General features: G+C 56.4%; 1 protein-coding gene across 1 annotated transcript; it reads right to left on the minus strand.

Moving 5' to 3' along the window:
• Positions 1–617: 617 nt before the first annotated feature.
• Positions 618–24,365, minus strand: ABCC1 (ATP binding cassette subfamily C member 1). The gene is made up of 31 exons (XM_015811981.2): positions 24,315–24,365; positions 19,721–19,897; positions 19,216–19,341; positions 18,820–18,957; positions 18,224–18,349; positions 16,547–16,608; positions 16,061–16,192; positions 15,269–15,496; positions 14,692–14,869; positions 13,678–13,839; positions 13,490–13,582; positions 12,750–12,953; positions 12,473–12,619; positions 11,726–11,813; positions 11,355–11,427; positions 11,043–11,169; positions 10,514–10,690; positions 10,209–10,376; positions 9,831–10,008; positions 8,361–8,442; positions 7,661–7,799; positions 6,279–6,486; positions 5,299–5,609; positions 5,018–5,217; positions 4,797–4,923; positions 4,218–4,319; positions 3,238–3,384; positions 2,681–2,839; positions 2,135–2,301; positions 851–1,045; positions 618–760 (listed from the first exon to the last, which is right to left on the minus strand). Exons 1-31 carry the CDS (start codon positions 24,363–24,365, stop codon positions 652–654), a joined length of 4,581 nt encoding a protein of 1,526 aa, XP_015667467.2. The 3' UTR covers positions 618–651.
• Between the last annotated feature and the right edge of the window lie 644 nt (positions 24,366–25,009).

The following is a 25,009-nucleotide window of genomic DNA, read 5'->3' on the forward strand; positions in this document are numbered from 1 at the left end:
CAAAACAATTTAGTACAAAAGTAGCAAAGAAAATTTCAGTCTGCTCAACTTTAGAGAAATTTATTTACAAAAATTAAATAATTATCTTCTATGAAAAGAGATGTCTGGGGTGTTTTCCCTTAAAAAAAGGTCTACATTATTCAAATGGATGGTTCTGAACTCCCAAGCTGGCGGAGGGCTTTCCTTCACTTAAAATGTGACAAGGCAACACCACGAGAGACGGGGCTGAGCCAACCCTACGGAGGAAATAACAATTTTGCTTTTTTGCATTATAACAGTATCTAATCTGCTGCGACTCTTGAATGAAGCTGTTAAAAAACTGAAAGGCTTTTTCTGAATCTCCCACAGCTTCTCTGATCCTTTCTCCCATCAGCAGAATAAAAGAAAATACAGATTTTTTTGGTGCAGACGGTAAATCCAGCAAGATGCTCCTTCAAATCAGGGGAGCCCCTTCTGCGCTCCAGGTAGCCATGCCCCTCCCCTCTGAACGAGGAGGAGGAAGCAGCTGCTTTACTGTCCAGGTGCCAGCTCTTTGTGCAAAATGGGACCGACATCTGCGGGTCCTGGCAGATGTTGCCGGCCTGCCTGTGTTTTTCCCTGGCCGTGTGTGTGTGTGTGTGTGTGTGTGTGGAGAAAGCCGGCTTCACCTGGTCAAACCAAGCCGGCATCTTTGGCCATGTCACAGAAGAGGCCTCTGCTCTCGATGAGGTCAGCAGGAGCTCCGCACTCCACGATTCTGCCTTTCTCAAGGACGATCACCCTAAAAGGACAACAGCTCCGTCCATCACCCTGATGCTGATCTTCCTTTCCCGCCACAAGGGCCACCCCGGGCCAACCCTTGGAGCCTTACCGTGTGTAGTCCATGATGGTGTTCAAGCGATGTGCGATTGTCAGGACTGTGCAACCCTCAAACTGCATCCGTATCGTCGACTGGATCAGGCTGTCCGTCTCGAGATCTACCGCTGCGGTGGCTTCGTCCAAAACCAGGATTTTGGATTTGCGCAGCAGGGCCCGAGCGAGGCACACCAACTGCCGCTGACCCACGCTGGGAGACAGAGAAGGCCACGTTAGATGCCAAAGGACCCACGTGCCGGGTGCTTCGCCCTTTTAAACACAACAGGGGTTTTGTAAACAGAGGCTGAGTGCGTCCTTGTGCCTCTCTCCCAGTCACAGGTCGAGATAAGGTTCTCTGTGTGTGTATGTGTGTTCAGAAAATGGCTTCTGTTTATCTCAAAAGTGGCTTTTCGCAGCTGCTCCCAAAAGGGTGGGGATGTTTGTCTGCTGCACTCAGATCATTTCAGCTGCAAGGCACAGCTCAAGTTGGCATTTTCCGGGCAGTAGCAAAAATTGCCCCAGATTACAGCTCATGTCAGAAACCAATTTCCTTGAATACTTAAGACATCCACTGCATCCTCCTTTTGCAAAGAGGCTGCAGCCAGAAATGGGCAACTCCACTTCTCTCTGTCCCCCTCTTTGCAATTAAACTTAAGAACGGGACCAGAAAAAAACAGAAAAAGATCCACTAGAAAAAAGGAGCATCAAACAAAAAAGAGAACTAAATATCTTAAGAAAAAAGTAAAGCATTCTCTGTTATCCTACCGGAAGTATTAAATTGGTACAATATATAAAGGTTATCTTATATCAATGTGGTGAAGAGAACACAACTATCTCTAATGACTCTGAGTCAGCCTGTCCTTGAGCTGAAACTCAAGTGGGTGGAGGACTGCGCACCTTCCCTTCCCTCAGGAAAGAGACTTAACCAGGTAAACACCAGGCACTGTTTTCCTCCTGGCGCTGTGTTAAGACAAGGCTGCTTCGGAAGGCTAAACTTCTCATGAACAGGCAAGGCCACCTGCTTCTTCCTAGGTTCTCAAACAGCCAGAATCTCACCTGATTCTTCAGCCTGTGAATCAGTCCTGGGTGGAGGGCTGGGCACACAGCCAGAGACCAGCCAAAACGAGCAACGCGAGCAGATCCTTTCTTGGCACTGCCAGTTTAACGAACGGCTGGCAGAGCCAGAGTTTAGAGGCAAACAAACTTCGCAGAGCTCAGCACCACGCTCTTAAACACGTGCCTAACACACACGCATCCTTGTGCGTGGTAAAAGCTCTGGGGGCATTGTTGCTCTGTATACCTGAGGTTTTCTCCACCTTCTGAACACTCGTGGAGGAGCTTATCAGGAAGGGAGGAGACGAAGGCTTTCAGGTGAGCAAGCTCCAACGACATCCAGACCTCGTCATCGGAATACTGGTCAAAAGGGTCAAGATTCATGCGCAGGGAGCCAGAGAACAGGATGGGATCCTAGGTAGGCGAGAAAGGACAGCAGAGTTTTGCAGCAGCAGAGAACGCTCCCACTCCAGGAGAGGTTCTGGAGGACATCATGGAGCACAGAAAGTGTTCCAGGGGTCATCGCTCCTTCAAAGCTGTTTCCTGGTGCAGTTCCTCCCCTCTTTCTAAAACTGCCCCCTGGGTGGGAAGCTTAAAATCTTCAAAGTGGTCTGACGCTGCAAACGCACCACTAAGGGACAGCTGGACTTTGCATTTTCCACCGGCTCAAATCGAGTCTTTGCTTGCATGCATTCACTGCTCCCAAGTGACTCCATTAAATGGGACTCCAATTTGGGGAGGGGGGGAAGGGACCTCGCAGAGAAGGTCAGGCCCCATGGCAGCAACTCCCAACCTGGGGGATGATGGTGATCTTGAAGCGAAGGTCGTGCAGTCCAATTTTGGCAATGTTAACCCCGTCAATGAGGATCTCTCCTTCTGCTGCCTCTTTGATCCGAAACAAGCCGAGCACCAGGGAGGACTTCCCGGCCCCGGTCCTTCCGACGATGCCCACCTGTCGAGGGCAGAGAGCAGAGTCAGAACGGCTGCAGCAGAGGCAGCTATAAAGGCGGGAGCTGGGGCAGAAACGGGGTCCAGACTTCCCTCCGGGGCCAGCCCTTCCAAGATGAACTAAGCGCATTTTTGGGAATCGGAGGATGTGTGGGCAGCACGGGATGGACCATCCCAACCCCTGCAGGCAGAGACGATTCTCCTTATGGATCTTGAGGGGGTCTCACCACATAGGATCCCCTCCGGGGGGGCATGGTATCTATGCTGCTTCCCAATGGTCCAGGTGAGCGCAGAAGGAGCTTCTGCCTTCACCAGCTTCTCTGCTGCCCCTCCCCCTATGTGCCAGGAGGCGCCTTCTCTCCCACCCTCCATACTGCAGAGACGCAGCTGCCTGGGACTCACTTTCTCCCCAGCGTGTACCACGATGGAGACGTCCCGCAGCACGGGGTCCATGTCACTCCGGTAGCGAAGGCTGTAGCCCCGGAACTCCACCCGCCCCTCCTGAGGCCAGCCGGGCCGGGCAGCAGCTCGCTCAGAGGTCCACTCGGCCTGAAAGAGGGAGGAATCAGGCTCTCATGCGCCCCAGCCATTCTGCGGTCTGGGGGCTTTCCCAAGACCACCCACTGGCTCAAACCACGGGCCCAATCCCCCTGCCCAACACTCGGCCTCTCACCACCCACTGGATATTTTTCTGGAGGATGCAAATGAAATGGCAGGTGATTCCCAGCAAATGGACCAAGGCAGACAGTGCTGCCTCTCTTGGTCACCAGAGGGCGCTGCTGCTCTGCAAGCTGCGTGCCGGGAAGACTTGGGATGCGGCCCCTGTACTCCTGCGTGGACGTGGCCCAAGCTCATGCCGAGTGACAAAGCCACAGGAGTCTGAGGTTTTATTTTGAGAGACTTTGAAAGAGAGGATTCCGCCAACTGCAGATGGTTCCTAAGCATCAGCCAAATGGAACCTTCCTGTTTAAGGACAGTCTATCTCAAGGAACCATCTGCCGGGAAGTTGAGGACAGGAAAGGGTGCAGGTCTTTTTTACTTGTGGACCCGCAGAGTGAGTGGGGGGCACAGACTCTGTTCCTGAACTGGCCTAAGACTGAGGGGGCCGTGGACCTCCCATCTGGTCTTCAGGTTGGCTGGACTTGCAATGATGGAAGTGGAGGTCCAGCCAATTGGAAGGCCAGTAAATTAGAGGTTCCTTTCAACGCTCGCCTCAGGAGGCTGACCAGCATTTGAGCAGCTGTGTGAGGCTGCATTTGCCCGCCACCCCCCCTTGCAGCTACTCCTGGGAGAATGAGGAACGCCAACACTGGCATGTCCAGGGAGCCCCTTCAGGCTTCTGTGCCCAAAGAACACAATCCCGGCTGTGAGCAGAGACTTGCCTCTTTTTCCTTCTCCGAGTATTCCTTCACTCTTTCCACAGCTACAATGTTGGTCTCCATCTCGGATGACATACGGACCAGCCAGTTTAAGTAAGTGGTGATCTGCAAAAGAAGGGCGCCGCTGCTGGTGAACCCCTCAACTCCAGAGGAATCTGATCCCCCCGAGGGGCAGAAGCAGGCAGCACCTTCGGGGAGGTGCGAGAGGCTCCATCTTTGAGACAGCCGCCAGCAGGGGTTCGTGGACAAGGGCCGGAATTTAGGGTGAACACAGCCCCGCGAGATTGCAGGGAAGGACTCCTGGCCCAAGGCAGACCTCCAGACCAGACGATGGCCGGACCGGTTCTCAGGGGCCAGAAGAACCAGGCTGTTCCTGGGGGGAGGGGCTCCCCCCTCCTGGTCAGTCAATCCTAGGAGGAGCCCGTCGCTTGTGCGAGAGGCACCTATCTGTGCGATTATATTTGTAACATTCCCCATTTTTCCAGAATCTCTCCCAAAGCAGGACGCATTCTCCCACCCGAGGAGGTTCGGCTCACAAAAAGGCAGGGCTGGAACCAGCCAGCCACCCCACAGCCGTCCCACCTGCAGCGAGTAGGAGATGGAGAGGCCCACCAGCCCTGGACTCAGGCCGTGGCGAGCGATGACGGCAAACAGGGCTGCGAAGAGGACGATGCAGTTGCCCACCGACTCCAGCCGGATGGCCAGCCACCTGCGCAGGCCAGAGAGGGCGGGGTCAAAGGCCGGCAGAGAACACCGTGTCCAAGCGCTTAAGGGCTTTCCAGTCCTGCCCCCATCAGGATTACCGGTTGGCCACGATGCTTGGGTAGTAGGCCTTCTGGTTTTCGTCCACTTTCAGGTCACTCTGCCGGATGAACCGTTTCTGCTCGCCGAAGGCGCGGATGACACTGACGCCCAGGAGCGTCTCATTGAAGTGCGAGTAGACTGGAGAGCGGCTGACCGACTCCAGGCGCTTCAACTGGCGTGAGGTGGCAACGTAGAACCGCTGGGGAGGCACAAGCAGGGCCGGCGGTCAGAGGGGCCCCGGAAGCAGGGAGCCCCAGGAAGGGCCAGGAGCAGCCCCTACCTGCACAAAGAAGTAGATGAGTCCCAGGGGAGGGATGACCACGGCTGCAACTGGCGTGGCCAGCAGGATGATGACGCAGGCGCCCAGCACGTTGAAGAGTGAGCCCATGAACATCTTGATGATCTGCGGCAGGGTGGAGTCGATGATGTCCATCTCCTTGGAGAAGCGGTTCACCAGGTTCCCGCTGGGCGTCTGCTCGAAGAAGCTCACCGGGCACCGCAGGACGTTGTGCAGCAGGTCGAGGTGGAGGCGACGGGAAGCAATGATCCCCCCCACAGAAACCGCCATGGAGTAGCCAAACACAGCCACGCCTACGGGAAGCAAGAGGCCAAAGCACCCATGAAGGTCAACCCAGCCTAAGAATGAGATCTGGGTCATCAGAGGCCCAAGAGCATTCTGGAAGGTTCCAAAGGCTGCACGTTGTCGCCCGTCCTAATGCAAGAGGCTGCCCTGCCCGTTTGCCCTGCAGAGGATGCCTTTAAGAGTGCCAACCTCTTGCCCCAGCATTGCCAACGTGCCTCAGACCATAGAAATACCCCGTGTAGGGCGAAAGGCTGCATGAAACTGGCAGATATCAGTTTTGGGCGCCCGGCCCTGTGCCAGCTGTGAGGATGCTGCACCGCCAGTCCCAGATCAGGGCCCACAGAAATTGCTCGCTGGGCAGGCTGCAAGGAGCCTGGGGCGGAGAAGGGAGAAGATGAGGCAAGCACCTGGCATGTAGCAGCCTCCCCTCAATTCTTCCCCCATCCCGTCCACCTCATCGTGCTCCACAACAGACCTTCCCTTTCAAAAGATGACCCAGATCTGGAAACCTTGTGAGTTCTGTGCCGGCAAAATGCAGGATTCCCACCTGGGGAGAGGGGAGCCCCTCTCCTCCCCTCCCTCCCGGGGATGTCCCCAGATGAGCTGCAAGCCAGGAGGGAACAAAATCCCAGGGCCACAGTGGCCGCCAGGGATCGGGGGGGGGGAGAGCAGCAGACCTTGAGAGATTCCCAGGGCGCCATACACCCCCAGGCGAAGGTTGGTGTGCTGCTGCGTCCCGTTGAGGACGGGGTCGTCGGTCCACAGGCTGAGCCAGTAGTTGGACGCTAGGGAGGCCACGTGATTGCAGAGGAAGAGGAAGATGCTCAGGAAGGAGATGCCCAGCCCGATGGCTTTCAGGTACTCCCCGTAGATGGTCGTCTTCACCTGCGACACACAAGCGGCCATCACAAGGAGGACCCCCGACTCCACCAGGACCCTTCCAGCCCCCAAGCCTGGGAATCTGCTGCCCAACAAGTGTCTCCTCTCTTCTCTGGCCGCAGAAGGCTTGGGGGGGAGGGGTTCCCTGTTGCTCCTGGATGCAGTTACACACAACACACAACACATAACACACACACACACTGTTGTTCTCGGCCCATCCAGGCTCCCTCCTGGACGTCCAGCACAAGAGGTGGTCACCGCTCTCACCGCCTCTCCTCCTTCTGGGTCCCCCACAAGATCCTGACTCAACCGGGGAGGCGACACTCTGCAGCGGCTGATCCAAGGACAAGCGCAGTGGTGCCCCTGGCGGCAGCCATGTCTGCACCCGAGTGCCAACGTCCCTGACCCTGGGAGGGGAGGGGGGCTCAAGACGGGGCCGGGCAGGGAAGCTGGGAGTTGCTGCCGCTGGCCACTTCACAATCTCCCAGTGGGGAAAGGCAAACAAACATGACCTTGGCTGGGAGGAATTAAGGCCTGAACTTGACACTGGAACCTGGCCTGGGGCCAGCTGTCCGAATTCCAGCCGGGAGCCTTTTCCAGAGAGAAAACAACCAATTCAACCCCCGCAATTCACTGTTTACACCCAGCGAGCTGCATTCAACTGTGAAGTGCTTCTGATCAGCAGGTAGCCAACAACGCCAAGTTATTGTTGACATAAATGCTGATAAAAACTTTGTCCCTGAATAAAGGAATACATTTAATCCCTGAACTTAATCCCCAAATAAAGGGACTGTTGGCCCTTCGAAGGCCGGCCAGGGATGCCGAGAAGGCCACTGGACCGCTCTCGGCCACATCAGCTGAACCTTGGAGGAGAGGCTCTCTGCCCCGGTTTATGCCAACCGCCTCAAGGCAGGGCCGTCTCGAGTCTCCTTCTCAGGCGTCCCTCAATCTCTGGGGGCAAAAGCCAGTTCCCGAGCCCCCCCCCCAGCAGCTCCTTCCCCGTTCAGCAGGGCCAGCCCTCAACGATTCTACTGAGGGGCTTTTCAAGGCTGCTGCTCTGGGGAACAGCTCCTCTTTTGTGGGCCTTCTGCTGCTGCTGCTGCTGCGCGGGGAGCCAATTTTACTGTGCTAACTGGGAGCAAACTGGGAAACACGGAGCAGGCGGTAGCTGGGTCCTTACCTTCCCCGTCTGGGCAGTGTCCGCTTCGGTTAGTTTCCAGGCGTTCTTTCCATCCGACGCCTTCTGAGTCTGAGCCAGGCTGTTCTGCACCAGGGACGTCTCCGTCTCACTGCTGTAGGTCGAGGAGTTGCTGAGCTGCCTGGAAGGCCCACATGCTGCTCTTGAACCCAGAGCCCAGACCGGCTCCCACAGGTGTCCCCCTCCCCCAGCCTGCAAAGACCCCCCGTCGTGCAGGCATCACTCTGGCTCCCATCCAAGGGTCTGGCTGCAAAGGCCTGGGACCGTGGCAGGGGCCTCGGGGGCTGGGCGCTCTGCCCCTCCAAGAGCAGAAGCCGCTGAGAAGCCACCCCCGCCCACGGAAGGGGGCTGCCCCCAAAGGTTTCCCTGCATCTCTGCCAGCAGGGAGGGCAGGAAAAACCGGGCCAAAGATCCAGGCCGATCAGGCATCTCCTCCCTGTGCTGGAGCAGAGTCTGCCTCCAGGACAGAGAACACCTCCTGCCCTCCCTGTGGGAGCCCCTCAGCCAGCAACTGAACAGGGACCCCCCCCCCAGCTGGAGGTGAGGCACCTGCTGAAGCCAGGAGAGGAGGGGAGCAGCAGATGCGGGGGGGGGGGAGGGATGGTTCCTGGCTTAGGTGGAACTCAAAGTCTCTGGGGGTAAAGGAAGCGGAGGTGCCCCAGTGGCCGCTTGCTTTGCCCACCTCCTCACTTGGACCGGGTTTTCACTGGCGAGGACCCCGTTCTCCAGCAGCTTCTCTTCCTTCGTGACCAGACCGGGTGTTTCTGCAGGAATTAGCGGAAGGGCAGGCCGAGGGTTGGTGCAGGAAACAAAACGGCCAAAGCAGAGGAGAGGCTCCCAATGAAACCCGCCACTATCCAGGACTGTCCTCTCCCCTGGACAGGGAGGTAGGTCTCTCTGCAGGCATTTAAGAAGTGAGGCTACTCATTTCAATCAACTTGCTGAACAGCCAGTTAAGAATTTGGACAATTATTTTTTCTCCTAGCGAAGAATACAAGCCATCAAAAATTTGGGGACAAACATGATCAAGCTTTTATTGAGGATTTTAAAAACTTCTCTCTACCCTCCTCTGCTCAAAATTCTTTTTTCTAAATCCAAAGAAAGAGGACAAAGAAGAAGTGGAGGCAGTTTAAGATCTTCCAGGTTACCCTCTTTAGCTATGCTGGCTTGTTTAAGCAGAGCAGAGTCTGCAAAATGCAGTTCAGTCTGGCCGCTTCATGCGAGAGTTAAACAAGTGAGGCTGATTTCCAAGGCTCTCTCTCCATCCCCCCCCCCCCGCTTCCCACAGTCAAGTAAAGAGGAGATTTTATTAGCTTTAAAACGCCCAATTAAGCAACTCTGTTTTCAGCCCCGTTTCTGCCGTGCCAGCTGGCAAGCTCAGAAGCTGTTTGTCCAGCAGGGCAACGATCCTGGCACTGACATCCGAGTCCTGAGGGCTCTGCAGAAACCTGGACTGGTTGATACACGAAGTCTGGGCTGGGTCTGAAGGAGCAGCTCCAGCCCTTGACTGGCACACTAAACCGGGCATTTACAATCCTGCCCAAGACGAGAAGCAGCCCAAGCAGAGGAAGAGAAGCTTCAAGACCAGCCACAGCAGTGACTTCCGGTGGCTTCCTTCCCTCTGGGAGTCTGGTAACTTCAACTCCCAGAATCCCCCAGTTGCCAAGTCTGAAGACACTGATTTAGAAAGAAGACAGATTTTTTTTTTCAACTTAACCATAAGCCGAAACCCCCTCCAGGACCTCAGCCCTTTCCCCTCTTCCGCTTGCTTAGGGCACCCATTCACACACAACGTTGCAGGGCAATCAGCCAGGTAAATAAACTGAGCCTACTTCTAGTAACAAATACCCACTCAATAATCACTGGGAAAGAACACAGACAATAAACAGGCAGGGTGCCCCCCCCACCCAGCCACAGGAGGCAACCAAGACATAGATGAGGGGGAGCCTCCAGCTATCAGCCATCAAACTGATTTCCCCACCAAGATGGCATCAACAGCAACAGCTGCCCAGAGATCTTCCCCACGTTAGCAACCCAAAGAGGGCAAAAGGTGCTAACAGGGCAAGGAAACACGGGGGGGGGGGAGGGCAAGACCACCAATACAATAGTGGGACAGTGGCTACGTCTATATCGGCCAGTGCCCGTTCCTTGCCTTCGCCAGCCAGGTTGTGATCCGCCCCGGCGTATGTGCGCAGGAACTCCGCAAAGGCCCGGTCTTGCTTCAGCAGCTCTTGGTACGACCCCATCTCCGATATTTTGCCTTCGGACAGCACGATGATGGTGTCCATCAGCGGCAGGTAGCTGACCCCGTGGGTCACCAGAATCCGAGTCTGGGGCAGGGAGGAAGAAGCAAAACCAGGGAGGTCGAGGGATAGAGAAAACGGCGGGTTTGCTGTGCCCATGGAAGGCAGAAAATGCAGTCTAATATCCAAGAGACGGCGAAAAGGTCGGTGATGACCCTCCCCCCCCCACTGCCCTCGAGTTCCCAGAGGGTGCAAAAAGATGAGCTACAAGCTTTCTGAACACCTACTTTGTTTTTCAGGAGGCCCTTCGGCCCGAGGACTTTGTCGAAAATGTGCTTCCCGACGTGGGCATCCACGGCTGACAAGGGGTCATCCAGCAGGTAAACGTCAGCGTCGGCATAGACGGCCCGGGCCAGGCTGACCCTCTGCTTCTGGCCACCCGACAGGTTTACCCCCTGAGGAAGAGAGAGCAGCGCCCTCAGGGCCAGGCAGGAGGGCCCAGGCGCTCCACAGAAGACGTGAGAAAGAAATGGCACCACACAGAGATTTTAGGCTTTGTGTGGGTGCCCACGAGTGGTGCCCCGTCAAGTACCTTCTCTCCAATCTCCGTCTGGTCTCCCGAAGGGAACAGCTCCAGGTCGGGCAGCAATGCGCAGGCCTCGACCACCCGCTGGTAGTGCCTCCCGTTCAGCTCCCGCCCAAACAGGATGTTCTCCTGCAAGGTCGCGTTCTGGATCCAGGCTTGCTGAGAGACGAAAGCCACGGAGCCCTGCCGAGAGGAGACCCCCCCTTAAATTTCCCTTCCAGGCAGCCCACAGCTGGCCCGATGCTGCTTCCCCCAAATCCCACATCTTCCACCAGGGGAGCCCCTGCAGGAGAATTCTGCTTGCCTGCCCCTCCAGAATTCCCCTTGGCTGAAGCCCCTCACAGGCGGCCCCAGGGAAGCGAGACCCTCCTTTATTTGTCACCGCAAGGAAGGGAGCCACTCCAGTCAAGGCAGGAGGGGCCCAACGTGCTGCCGGTGGGCCATGTGTCAGAGGTACCCCTCCCTCTGCGGGACCATCAGACAGCCCCCCCAAGCTCTTCTGCCTGTCTGGGGGCACCCCACCTATCCCACACACCCTAAGAGAGACGTGCCCGTCCTGCTTCTCCATTTCTCCCAGAAGAGCCGACAGGAGGGAAGATTTGCCGCACCCAACCTGGCCCACCACAGCCACCAGGGAAGGGTCCGGGATGGCAAAGTTGATGCTGGAAGAAAAGGAATGGCCAATTCAGCCTCGACTCCCGGAAGGCCAGGGCAGCCGTCTGCCTGGACCTCAGAAACGGCAGACTCTTCCAGGGCCCCTGAGAGGCCCAGGCCCATCTCTGGGGGACCAGCCGGAGAGCCGAAAGCCAAAGCAGGCAGGGAGAGGGGGTGCAATCCAGAGCCTTACTTGCTCAGCACGGGGGGCTCCGTTCGTGACCAGCTGAAGGAGGCGCTCTTCATGCTGACGCTGTTACTGCCCGCTAGTGGGTTACAAAAGGAGCCCTTGAGCAGGATGGAGATGGCCAAGGGCAGCAGCTGCCAGAGGTGGGGACCCCCCCCCCAGCCTTGCCCAAGGGGTGCCTTTCTGGACTCCCCTGCCCACCTTCCACCTCCAGACTCTAGAACGCCAACCTAGCTGAACATCACAAACTGGGAACTTTGGTGACAGTGCAGATGTTGAAGTTTCCAATGAGCAATGCTGAATTTAAAGAGGGGGAGGGGGGAATCTGGCAGCTGCTCTTGATCCCGTGACCCCTTTGCTGATAATGCCAAACTCACCATTCCTGAGGGTGCCCCGGACGACGCTGTCAGGATCCAGCTCTTCATGGGACAGGAAGACCCGGAGACGCTTCAGGGACACGCTGGCCTGGATGGTCAATCCCACGATGGTGAGAGCGGACAAATGTCCCTGTCCTCCCCTTCATCCAACCCTTCCCCCTTCCCACCAAGTGCCTAAACTCAAGTGCGAAATTCAGTGCCTGCTGTGGCCTTCAAGGGCTGAGCCCCAGGAGATGCAAAAGGGAGCTCTGAGGCTTTACCCTCTGCTCTGCTCTGCCTGCCTGGAGGCCGGTCTGCCCAATGAAGGCCCCACCCAATTCCCAGCGGCCCCCAAAGCTCAGCCTTACAGAGGCCAGCTGCAAGCCAGCCGTTCAGTGTCTCTTTTCCTCCCCCATCAGGCCCAACCCAATAGATAGGCATATCCTGAGCCCTGAAATTCTGGGGCCAACAAGGAGGGGGCGCTGTGGGCTGCCCACCCGGAAAGGCAGAGTCCTAAAATTGCAGAGTTGGGGGGGGGGGGGATTTGGAGAGTTTAATGCACCCGTTCAGTGCAAGGCTCACTCACTAAGAGACCAGCTCTGCTTGAAGGCCTCCAACCAAGGAGGGCTCAGCCTGTTCTGCTGGTTGACACTTGTTCGCCCCCCCCCCCGGAAGCTCCTGCTGACCCCTGGCCAGATCTGCCCCCGCTGAGTCTCAAGCCCTGGTTGGTCCCCACCCTGGCAGACGGCAGAGCCCAAAGACTCTCACTTGCACGATGCTGCTGACGACCATCGGAAGGATGTTGAGGGGGAACCGCAGGATGTTGAACAATGCCAGAGACACAAACGCTTTCTGGGCATCCAGGATGTTCTTTTCCGAAATGGACACATAAACAGCGAAGGTGGACAAAGCAACCTAGGAGTAAGCAGGCCAGGCAGAGTCACGTACGGAGGGAGATGCACATGACCGGGTTCTGCAGCATGGGGCAAATGCTACCCCCAAGCTGACGGGAGCTGGGAAGCCAGAAACACCTGGAAACACTCACCAGGAACGGGGCACACACCCAGGTGAAGGTGCCCATGGCTGCCAGGTACGCCGATTTCTTGAGGACCTTCAGCTCATCCTGCCGGATCTCCAGGACTTTCCGCTTGAAGGCCAGCTCCCAGGCGTAAAGCTTCAGCACTTTGATCCCGTTGAGGATTTCGTTCATCAGCTTGATCCGGCTGTCCTTGCTCTTCATGTGAGCCACCTGGAACCAGCGGTGGCCATGGAAGCCCGTCAGGACACGCCTCACAGTGGCCCAAATCCTGGTCTGACTGCAGCTGCAGCTGTGCAGCTCTGGGCTGGACCACTGAGAAGCCTGGACCACGATCTTTTGGCCGTGCTGGACTCCGATCCCCATAACCTCCATGCAGTTAACTGGGATTCTGGGAGCCAATTTTCAAACAGCTCAGCCGGGGGATGGCTGCATTCCATTGGCGTTTGGTGATTTGACTGTTCTTGCATTTAAAAGGGCAGCTTTGAGTGATCTAAGCCAGCATTTTTCAACTTCAGCAACTTAAATGGGAGTGTGCTTCAACTGCTGGCTGGGGAATTCTGGGAGTTGAAATCCAGCCATCTTAAAATTGCCAAAGTTGAGGAAGACTGACTTAGACAGATCAAGACCTAAGGGAAACAGGTAATGCCAGCTCTTTGCCAAGGACTGTGGCCAAGTTGGGGAGAGACAGCTACACCTTCAGCGCACTGAGGCAGAGTCCATTTGACAGTTATGGCGGGGCCTCCCACCTGGTAGGTCTTGGTCTTCATTGCTATCACAGCATTCACAGGCACCAGGAGCAGCATGACCGCCACACCAGCCAACACGGAGGGACCTAAATTCTGAGGAGACCATCAGAGGATCATCAGGCCTCACGAACCAGAGAGGCCTTGTGGGATGCCCCTCCCAGACCTCCTTCCCCAGGGACTCTTCGTACCTGCCACAGCAAATACAGAGCGAGCACCACTTGGAAGGGGGCCGACCACACCATGTTGATGTACGTCGCCAGGTCCATGAAGCGCTGAGCATCCACCGACATCAGATTGACGATCTCTCCCACCGTGGACGTCTTCCGTGCCGAATTGGTGATGACCAGGGCCTTGGCAACAGAGACAGCAGACAAAGGGGGGGGGGCGTTTAAGCATCAAGGCATTCCCCATAACAAGAATGAGAACTTGGAAGCCTAATGTGGGTTTAGAGTTGGAGGCCCTATTAGCCAAAACAAGCCTTAGGAAGGCAGCCTGGATCTTATAATCCCTGCGAGGGCTACACCAAATTCCCTTGCTCTTTGGGGGGGGGGGAGGGACAAATTGGGACAAGAAAGTGACATTTCATCCTAATTAAATTTTACTACATTTTCAACTGAGTTGACATTAACCATGATTTAGGGCTATGATGGAATTCCCTCAGCTTCGTCTCAGGGCCAGCCTAGAGGAGACGGGAAAACAGGAAGAGGGCAGACGGGGCCAGGGCCTCTCTCTGGGGAGGTCACAACCCAGTTACGTGCCAATCGGGCCCACTATGAGCATCGGAGAAAGAGCCCGATGCCCACAGAGCCTTTAAGGGACGGTCATCACACACTTTTGCAGTTAATGAATTGCCAGCTCTGCTGCCAGCGATTTGGGCAAGCCACGTCTACAAAATGCCCCCGTCCTCCCTGTTTCAGGGAAGGCGTCTTTTAAAGTCAGCGTTGGCAGAAACGTTGCAAATAGAAGAGGGAGGAAACGGCCTCTTGGGCCTTAGGAAAGCTCCTTCCTGCACTTGTTCTCTCGAGCATTCCCGTCTCGGCAGGCAAGTGGCTGCCCCTTTACTTCTGGGGTGGCCATCGCGCGAGGGAGGGGATGTCGCAGGCTGCAGCTCCCACCCCCTCGTCTGGCCAAGGATGAAGGCGGCCCCACCCCAAGCAGCAGGCAACCGGGCCGCAGGGCGTGTGTTCCCATCGTCCCCGCACCTTTCGGTAGATGGCCCCGATGACGGCGGTCTTGAGCCTCATCCCCGTCACAAAGCAGATGTGGAAGTACTGGTGCAGGACCAGCGTCTGCAGGCAGGCCGCGACAAAGAGGAGGCCGGTGTAGAGGAGGCCATGCCAGATGGGGGCGCTTTTGTCATTGACAAAGTTAATGAGCAGCCTAGGAAGGAGAAGGCGGCATTGGAGGAAGGAACCACAGGCCGGGCTTTGGGACTGACCGGCCCAGACCTCCGCCTCTTCCCCTCCCACCCCGAAGCTGGGAGACTGCAGGGCGCTGAGAACCTCTTCAGACAAAAACAAACACACCTGCAAGGTTCAAAGCAGCAAAGGAAGCACAACAGAAGACAGCCTCCAATTCATGACATCAAAGGCCAGAGAGGTTTGTTACGCTGGGGGGGAGGGGATTCGGTGGCTGGAATCCCAGGCTCAGCCTCCTGAAGTCCTGCTGCGAGTGTGTCACCCAGGAGGAGCCCCGCAAGGGAGCAATGAAGCAGTCAAGCCATCGACCAACTGACAACCGACCAAGAGGTGAAGGGCAGGGAGGGAGTCCGGCACTCACTTCAAGAGTTCGGGTCCTGTGAACATCATGAGGTCATGGAAGGCCTTGAAGAGGAAGCTCATCAGGAAATAGGGGCCGAAGGTCTTGTAGAGCACCCGGAAGAGCGAGGGGGCCCTGCTCCTGGTCGGGGGTTCGAGGATCAGGGCCTCTGCCTCCTCCGCCACGTCCGAACTGGAGCCGCTCCCTCTGGCCGGCTTCTTGGGCGAGTAGAGCACGGGGCTTGGAAGCCTGCGGGGGCAGAAGGACGCGGGCGTGGAGGCTTCTTCGGGATCATTACCCAAACACCCACTCGTGTCATCCTCGGCCTCCAAAACTGGCCCTCGGGGTGGATTGTGGGACTTCCCCCATTTAGAGTCCGGACCCCTCCAGCACCACCCCACTTCTGGAGCAGAGCCAGCACATCACAGCCCGGCTGATCAGAGCAACAACTCCCCGAATCGCCAGCCAGGACGGGAGCTGCATCTCAACGCACCCCGAAAGCATCAGCTGGGAAAAGCAGCCACAAGTGGGTTTGTGCTGCGGAAGGACCAGGGACCCCAGTTAGCATTGGGAGACCCGGAGAGTTGTTGATCATCACCAACTTTATTCAAAGGCCCCGAACCAAATGACGGCAGAGGCAGGACTCATTCCCGCCCCCCACTTTTGCCTTCTCCGTGAAAGGAGCAAGGTAACAAACCAACAATGCTTTTGTGAAAATTTGACTAGCATCGCACAAAAGGGGCCCCTCCCGAAGCCCCAGCATTTTCAAAGCAGCCAAGCCAAGCCCTGCTGGCGTCTGTGAGCAGCACGCACTTCCTGGCCCAGGCATACTCCTGGGCCCAGTTGGCAGCCAAGCCGGGCACCACCTCCTCCGACGAGTCTTCCTTGTTTAGAGACCATAAATCTTTGGCTTCCAGCGGCTGCCGGTACCCGTGAATCATCAGCCTGAGGGGAGAGGAAGTTCTGGCGTCAGAGATACACAGAAGGGCTGCAAACGCCCCGCTGGGTGCTCTGAGCAGCTGCAACAAGGGCACCCGTGCAGAGAAACAGCATCAGGGCACCCCAACACTCCCCAGGGATCCAGAGGGCCACTGAGCTGCACGCGGCTTTGGCTTCCAAAGGGCTAGTCGGCTCAGCCAGGTTTCTCCGGCCTGGTGCCCTTCAGGTAAGTGGGACTACAACCCACAGAATCCCCAGCCAGCAAGACCTATGAGGAGGTGTAGTCCCCTCTCAGCTGTAAGGCTTCAGACTGGAGAACCAAGAAGCATCTCATGTCTATAGAAATAACTGTTTTCTCACCCCGAGATCCACCAAAACGTGATCCTGGACAGGAAGGAAGCCCCGGATTCCGGGCAGGGATTCTGGGGGGGGAAGGAGAGAAAGGATTCAGCTGGTTATCGAGAGTCACCGGCTTCTAATGGCCTTCAGACAGCTGAGGGAGGGGGGCCAGTGCGAAGCAGGACAGCTGTGTCCACATCCCCAGCTGAGTCTCTCAGAGCCCATTTAAAGCAGAACCAGTTTCAGGGTTCAGCCCCTTCCCCTCCAGATGCGAAGGAGACAGGAGGTGGGGTGGGGGCACTGCAGGAGACCACACACTTTCCTCATTCAGACCAGCCTTCTGCACCTTTCACCCTGGTAGGACTACAACGCCCTGAAGCCCCTGCCACGCTAGTCCTGCTTTAGGCAGTCCTTAAAAATGCCCCTTGGCAAAAACAGTCTCTCCGCCCTCTGCGGAGAATTCCCCAGAATCCCCTTCCCTGACCTGCTCAGCAGCAGACCAAGCTTTGTGGGTCTCTCTGCAAATCACTGGCATGGGAGCGGATCCAGCCAACTGCTTGAGCGGGAGGTGGGGGAACATAAAAAATGGGGAAGGGGCTTTTTTCTGCCCCTGCTGCAGAGACGTGGCTAACTCTTTAACTGCTTGAAGGAGTCAACAGGATCCAAAAACGTAACTGGTTCATGAAGCAGAAAGTTGGTTATCCCAAGAAGGGAAGGTGCCCTCTGTGACCCACGATTTCTTTATTGTTATGGTATGATCCCAGTGGGGTCCACCTTCAGCCAGTTATCCATCTCCCTTCTGGTTTTGCAGCTGCAGGTGGAGCCCAGCACAGCAAAGCCAGAATTCAGGGCCGAGTGGCCACCAGCTGCATCACACTCTAAAGACAGGCCACAACTGGGAGCAGAATTAGGGGTTCAAGGCCACAACCTGGAACGAACTGCCCCCCGAGATCCGGATGATTCCGGATCTCCTTACTTTCCGCCGCGCCCTCAAGACATGGCTTTTCCAGCAAGCGGGCCTGACCTAGGGAGGATTTTAGGTAGGGATGATTTTAGAAGCAATTTTAACTGGAAACACAGCCGTCAATATTTGGTTTTTAATTCGGTTTTTATTGGGGTTTATATTGTTGTATTTTTGTATTTTTGGTATTTGTGTATAGTATCTGTTTTTTAAATATGCTGTGAACCGCCCTGAGTCCTATGGGAGAAGGGCGGTATATAAATTAAATTTGAATTTGAATTTGAACCTGAGAGATTACGCAAGGAGGTCGGCCAGACCCCCCTGCCTTTGAAGCGTTCCTCAAGAGAGGCACCCACCCTCTCTAAATACGCCACAATGGGAGGAAGAGATCACTTTTGCATAGGAAAGTCACTAAAACCCTAAAATTCCTGACTCTTCCCCCAAATCCTCTCTCTGATCTGGGAGCCTCGTTCACACCCATACAAAACTTTGATTATTTGCACAAATAAAAAGGAACAGAACAATCTTTTGAAATACAAGCAACTAACCCAAACCACAGTCAACAATTGTAGTGCAGGCTGGAAATTCAAGCAACTGAGGTTGGACAAGTGGTCGTGAATAGCTAAAACTTGTTTATATTCAATTGAGCAGAAGATTAAAAGGAGTTTAGTTAAGTAAACACATTACTTAAATACCCAAGTATGACTCACTTAGTTGATTGCTGCGATAACACTTACCGGGCCACGAAAGTTTTCGGAAAATAAAGGCGGACGTTCCGGGAAACAGGACAGAATAAACTGAATTAGCACCAAAGCGAAGTAGACGTAGAAAGTGGAATAGCGAAAGACGTCAATTTCCGCATCCTGGGAAGAAAAATAAGAATGCCACTTAATGAAGTTCATGAAATTGCCTTGGTTTGGGAATATCAGCACCTTTTTTCCTAATAAGACAGCTCACCGTTGTCCAAGAGGAAATTCCAGTTGGACCTGCCCTGGTACTGAATTAATCGAGATGCAAACTGTGCTTGCCTCACCTCACTGAGTTTTTCAATTTGAAAAGCCCCAAGGGAAAGTCTTTGAATGATCATCAAGGAAGGACCCCCCCCTGAGCTCTGGCCTCAACCCCGGCCCACGGGGTGGGCAGAGGGGTCTTTCTTCCCAGAGGACGGGTCAGCTCAAAGCAAGGCTTGGGTTGGTCGCAAATGACACCCCAAGAGGTCAACTCAGGGCCTCTGAAGCCACAAGACCACTGGGCATTCAACACCCCATTAACCCCCGGCTCCCTCATTCAGCTGTCCCTCCAAGGAATCTGCCCACAAGAAGCTGGCACTCACCGGGCACAAGACGTGCATCGTTTTGGATCTGAACACGATGACCGCACACAGGAATGCAATCAGCCAGAAAAGGAGCATCACTCCTGAGGACTGGACTCCTTTGATCCTCTCGTACTGTATTAAAAACGTGGCAAGTAGCTACAGACAGGGAAGTAAAAAGGATAGACTATTACTGACAATGGAGGCTCGCAGAGCCAGAGCTCTCCCGGGATCACAGCTGCTCACTCCGTCCTGGAACTGGAACAGGCGAGACCCAAGGTTTGCAAGGCGGGATTTGCTTCCCAGGTGCTATTCTGGGCATCGCAGCCGCCATCAGCCACGCTAGCGGTTGCAAGGGAGAAGGCTTGATGGATAAAAAATGCACGAAGACCAATAATCCAAGTTACTCTCACTTACCATTGTTATGCCCAAAATGGTAGGGCTAATTAGAAAAACTGGAGCTCGTACTACGTGGTGATTCCTTTCCCAGAAAGAGTAGAAAAGGTCTGTCCAGCAGACCAGCCACAGGACGAGGCCCAAGGTCTGCAAGACAAGAGAGGCGTTTTTCAAGGGGCAGACTATTTATCTGTTGAAATCCCCAAGCAACGACGCAGAGAGGCCAACAGAACTGCAGGCAAACTGAGTCTAAAAAACTGAGAAAGGAAAAACCTGCATTAAAACCCACCCTTCCCATATTCCCCTGTGCAACACAGTGTCACGGGAGAGGCCCCTCTCTGCAGGTTTCCATGGGCTGAGGAAGGATGTGAGTGGGCCACCCTCACTCCCCTGAAGCCCCACCTCCTCCAGAACCCCCCCCCCCTAGCACTTCCAAGAGAGAAGAAGCCGGTGGGCCAAGCCACAGGGCTGGGAGGGGGGGGGTCTGGCTTCCCAGCTGCAAAGGGCTGGCCCAGCCCTGACTCACCGTTTTGGCTTTATTGAGGTGAGACATTTGGATGTAGCCCCGATCATGGCGGCGGAGGTAGGCGAAGTAGAGGGGGAAGCCCACCCAGAGGTAAAGGCAGGGGCTCCAGGCAAGGACTGTGTTCTGGAAGCAGGGTGTGAAGTCCGGGCGCTCCGTGTGCCACGTCAGGTTCCAGTCCTGCGGAGAAGAGATCGGGTGGGGAAGGCAGGTGAGGCCAGGCTGGCTCACCAATTTCCCTTTTTCATCTGGAGGACTTGGCTCACTTTGCCTAGATTTTGGGGAGGGGGGTTATTGCATTCTCAATTACCCCCCTCCAGCCGGGAATGCAAATCAATTCAGCCCCAACATCAAGGAGAAACTCATGTGGCAGCCTTGAAGTCTGCCTTGTTCCAGGAGAAGCCCAAACCTTTTCGGGGAGGTCCTGCCTGGAGGGTCACTCAAGGATCTCTCCCACCTAGCTTCACTTCCGAAGAAATTCCTGTGGACTAGCGAACTACGGCTCAGCCAATGCCCGGGCAATTCCACAGGTGCATCCTGCAGAGCCACCCCTTTCAAAGGGCCAGGCTGTGCCCCCCCTCCACAGGAGGGGAGGGAAAAAGCTTGGTTGGGGGGGTGAAGGATGCCTCCTTGTTGCCTCCGTTCAAAAGCATCACCTGCATTTTTAACACTCCCACTTCTTTCTTCCTTTTCTTTTCTTTTCTTTTCAGCAATCCCAAAAATGCGATAAGAAGATTAGCTCAGCTTTCTCTTGGTGGCCTCTCCAGATCCCCAGCAGAGAGATTAACGGCTATTTTTAATTGGGAAAGGAGGGTGGCAATGGGGGAGCTACTTTAGTGGCAAAAGATCCCACCAATTTAGGAATCAGCCAAGGGAAGGGGGAGGCCTGTCAAGGGGGCCTTATGAAAGCCCCCCCCCCGCACCCCCACTCAAAAATGTTTCTGAGCCAAAACATGGCTGTTCTGAGCATCACGTCTGGCTGGGGGCCTTTCGCATGATTTGGAATCGCCCACCAACCGAGTCAAGCGACGGGAAGGGGCTGAAGCCAGAGTCTTTGGGGAAAAGCCCTGAGCCATCCTGGGGACCTTGCGTGACTCTTCATCCCAAAACTGAGGCTGGTGGGGATGATGACCAAAATGTGCTTGAAGGAAAGGAGAGAGGTTTTAAAGATAGGCCGAAACAGAGAAGGGCAGAGCAGGAATGCCAAGGAACCTCGGCCCGACCTGGGGTCTGCACACACTGCGAAGGGAGGAAATGCTTGCAAAATCTCCTTTCTTGGAGCTTGGAGAAATCGACCATAACAAGGAGAAAGTGCGTCACACTGCCCAGCTTTTCGGGGATGACCTCAGGTGACTCGCTTAACTTCCCAGCCGCCAAATTTAGCAACGCATTTTGCACCCAGCTGCTCCTCTCCTCGCCCTGCTCGGCTCCTGCTTCAAAGTTAAGGCAAAGATGAGTCAGGAGGAGGCAGTGGGGCCACTCCCTCCGCCCACCCAGCCACAAACACCCACGGACACTCCAGCAGCTTTCATGCCCCAACCTGACCAGAACAAACCCACAGCACAGCAAGTTTCTCCCCCAGTGACAAAGCCAGGACTGACAGCTCCACAGCTCTTCCTGCGGGTCTCTCTCCCACTAAATTAGTGGAGGGCAGCTCCAAAGCCACACAGGAGAAGCAAACAAAACAAATTCTGCTGATTGCAGAGCTCTCCGGGTTTCAAATGAGCAATCCCTAAAACTATTACAAATCATCAGATCCACTGTCCACGGATGCCAACTCAGTTTCGTTTTGCAAAAGCCTCTGAACTAAAGCCCCAAGCAAGCAATGGCCGTTCACGGGCTGTTTGGCCTGAAACCGTTTTGCCTAGAAGGCACTATACAAAAGTGGTGCTGCTGGAATTCAGCTCTGGTTAGTCAGAGCTACGATTTACTGAAATACCGTATTTTGCAGACAAAACAACTTTAAGTGTGAAAAACAGGCAGGAACTGAAATACCGTATTTTGCAGACAAAACAACTTTAAGTGTGAAAAACAGGCAGGAGGAACGTCTGGCAAAACTTTTAAAGCAGCATGAGATTAATGGAAACCGTTTTCTCATATTTGCAATGTGCGATTTTGTGCCGTTTAATAATGCACACGCCTACAAATTGAGGACAGTCAACGTTTCTGGATCACTGATTATTTGACAACCAAGATCCTGTTTCTCTACTTCTCACTTTTAATACTGGGAGTTCAACTGCCACTATGAAAGTCAACCAATTGCCCACCCTCCAAAGATTTCTCAGAATTTGGGACTCAGAATGTGGCTGTTACTCACTTTTTACACTGCAAAGCCAAGATTCTGCAATTGTTGGCAGACTTCAGAAGTATGAAAGTATTTGCTTGAATACTTTAAAAATGACACTGTTTTCCCAAGCAAGTCAGAAGGCAGGGAGCTCAATCATTAGGGTGAGGCCAAGCAAACCAAAACACTTGAAAACCTGTGTTTTGTCCAGAAATCAGCACCATACAACGAGCTCTCATTTCCACAAGGGTTCAACCTACAATGAGCCTGGCTGCAGCCATCTTTCTCCCAGTCTAGGCTGCCACATGCAAAGAAGGGAGGGGGTTCCACAGATTCTTTGCATTACAATCTTCAACAGGCCACGAAAGAGAAGCCTGTTCTGTACCCTTCCCACAACCTGTGAATGGCTTTTTTCTGACGAGTGGAAAGTGGGCGCAGAGGGGGTGGGACTTTCTCTCCCAGCTGGGGCACGTTCCATTCAAAGTCCCAGGAAAGCAACTTTGGCCAAGAAGGATCCTTCCGCACTTAGATGGGGATCTGGGATCAGAGGAAAACGGAGCGACTGAGCCCTCAGGCAAGGAGATCTTCCAAGCAACGTTTCCCATCAGAAAACCTCAGTCCGAAACCTTCTCAAGCCATTCGGTCACATCTTGGACCAAGCCTGGCCCAGGCAGACCTTTTTAAGGTGGTGGCTGGTTTGGGAGCAGCGGCCTTTTTGTTCCTGTTAGCTCTCTTGCCATAAACAAACAGTGGGCACAATTCCCTGGCAACCCTCTCCTCTCCTGCTTCAAGCAAAGGGAATCCTTGCAGGTCGAGGCATGCGGGGCTGTGAATGCCAGCTGCTTTCTGAGCTGTTGCAGAGGCCTGGCTAGATGTGCCACATTCAACGCCCACAGCAGCGGCTAACCGGATGGGGGTGGGGAAACTGGGCACTGGGAAAACTATCAGGGTGGCTGGCAAGACGCAACAGGTCTGCTGGAGGGGGAAGTATGCAGCGGTGCATTCTCTGAAGGTGAAAACCGAGCAGGTAGACACCCAAACTTATATTGATTGCATGGCTGCCTGCAAACCAAGCAGTTGCTAGCCGTCCTGACCAGCTTAAAGGCCGACATGGTGGGAAGGGAAGGAAAGCACCAGCCCCACACGGGCCCTGGGACGAGGGACAAGAGCAGCAGCCCTGGGGGGAGGCCTCACACAGCAGCATGGAGCACCTGTGTTGCCTGCAGGAGGATCCAGGCTTGATGCCCACACCTGGGCTAGAGCGCATCCAAGAAGCAGCCGGGAGAAACCACCTTTTAGCCCCAGGCTCAGGGTGCCAGGCTCTCTCTTCATCACAAGTGCCGTCCTGGGTCCCTTTCCAGACCTGAACTGGACACCAAGGCCGGCTGGGAAAGGCTGGGGGGGGGATCTCAGCTGCTCCTTCAGCAGTGGGCTGCAGGGGGTGGGTGGGAACCAGGCTGGGTCTGCCCACTCCTCAAACTGGGGAGTGGGAAGCTGGTGAGCAAGTCTCAGATCCGGCCCCAGCCTCTGGCCCTGTCCTTCCCCATTTGCACCGGGATACCAGCCGGTGCTTTGTGCTTTCAGAGATGGCCCTGGCAGCGCACCCTCGCCAAAGCCTTGGCCACACACACCCCCCGACGACCCCATGCGAAACAGGCCCCTCCCTGGGAAGACCCGGCTCCCCGCGAAGCAGCCCGGCCCAAGAGAAAGAGGCCGCCTTGGGAAGCGCTCTCCCTCCCTGCCTCCCTCGCAAAGCAGCCCTGGTAACCCGAGCGGTGCCCGAAAGTGGTTTTTCCGGCTCCTGCCGCGTCCTCGGCTGTCCTGGCGTCCGCCCGTTACACGAGCGCCTCTGCGGGGGAGGAACGGGGAAGGGCGCGCTCAGCTCACCCGGGCGGCCTCACGGGGGGGGGGCGCCCCGCAGCGCCACGCGTTCTCGCGCGCCGAAGGGAGTCCCTGCCGGCCGAGAGCGCCCGCCCGCCCGCCCGCCCGCCGAGGCCAGCCAGGAGGCGACGGGCTCTGCGCGGGCCTCGGAGGATGCGCGGGCGGCGGCCTCCCCCGCGCCCTTCCCAGGAAGCGGCCCCGAGGGGCTCCAGGCGGAGCGAGGCGGCTCTGCGCGCCCGGAGCAAACAAGTCCAGTTCGGCGCTGGCAGCCGCCGCTACAGCGGGACTCCCGGCGGCGGCCAAGCGGAAGCCCGGCCGGCTCCGGGATCTCGCAGCCCGGCCCGCTTTCGGCCCCGCTCGAGGCAGCGCATCCCGGCTCGGAGAGCGCGCCCGCCCGCCCGCCGCGTGGCCGGACCTGCCCGCGCCTCTTACCCAGAAGGGCGTGGAGCCGGCGGGGCCGTCGCAGAGCCAGGGGGCGCCCATGGAGCCGGGGCCGGGCGGCAGGGGCGGCGGGGTGGCCGCGAGGGTTGCTCCCGGCCAGCTTCGCGCCGCTCGTAGCGCAGCAGACGGTCGGCGGAGGGCAGGAAGGGGGCGGGGCGCCGGCGCCGGGGGCGGGCGCTGATTGGGCGCGGCGGCCGCGAAGGGGCGGGAAGGACGCCCGGCACATCGGCGGGGGGCGCGGGAAGCCCGGCTCTGCCCGCCGCGTCTCTTCCCGGGGCTCCGGCACGTGGCGGCCCCGGCGAGTCTCCTTGCCCGCCAGCCCCGCCTGCCGCCCCACTGCCCTAGAGCCGGGCGACCCCCGCCCGCCCAGGAGCGCCCGCGGGCACCGGACGGGGAGGCGCTGCGCGGGCGCCCCGGCCGCCCCCTTCCTTGGAGGGACTGCCCGGGAGGGGCCCGTGGGAAGCCGCTTCGCCTGCCGAGGGAGCGCCCGGGACGGGTCCGCCGGATGCGCTGCGCCCCGCCCCTCCCGCTGCCCGAGGAGCCCCCGGCCGCGGTCGCCATATGGGCAGCGTCGCGCGTGTGCACGAAGAGTCCGGGCAGCGCCGCCAGAGGGCGCCCTCCAGCGAGCCTGCGCGCTCTGACTCAGCATTCCCCCCCTCTGCCCCCGCCGCTGAGTCAGCCCGCGC

This window comes from Protobothrops mucrosquamatus, unplaced genomic scaffold, assembly GCF_001527695.2.
Source record: "Protobothrops mucrosquamatus isolate PMUCROS unplaced genomic scaffold, P.Mucros_1.0 scaffold60, whole genome shotgun sequence".
Lineage (NCBI taxonomy): Eukaryota > Metazoa > Chordata > Lepidosauria > Squamata > Viperidae > Protobothrops > Protobothrops mucrosquamatus.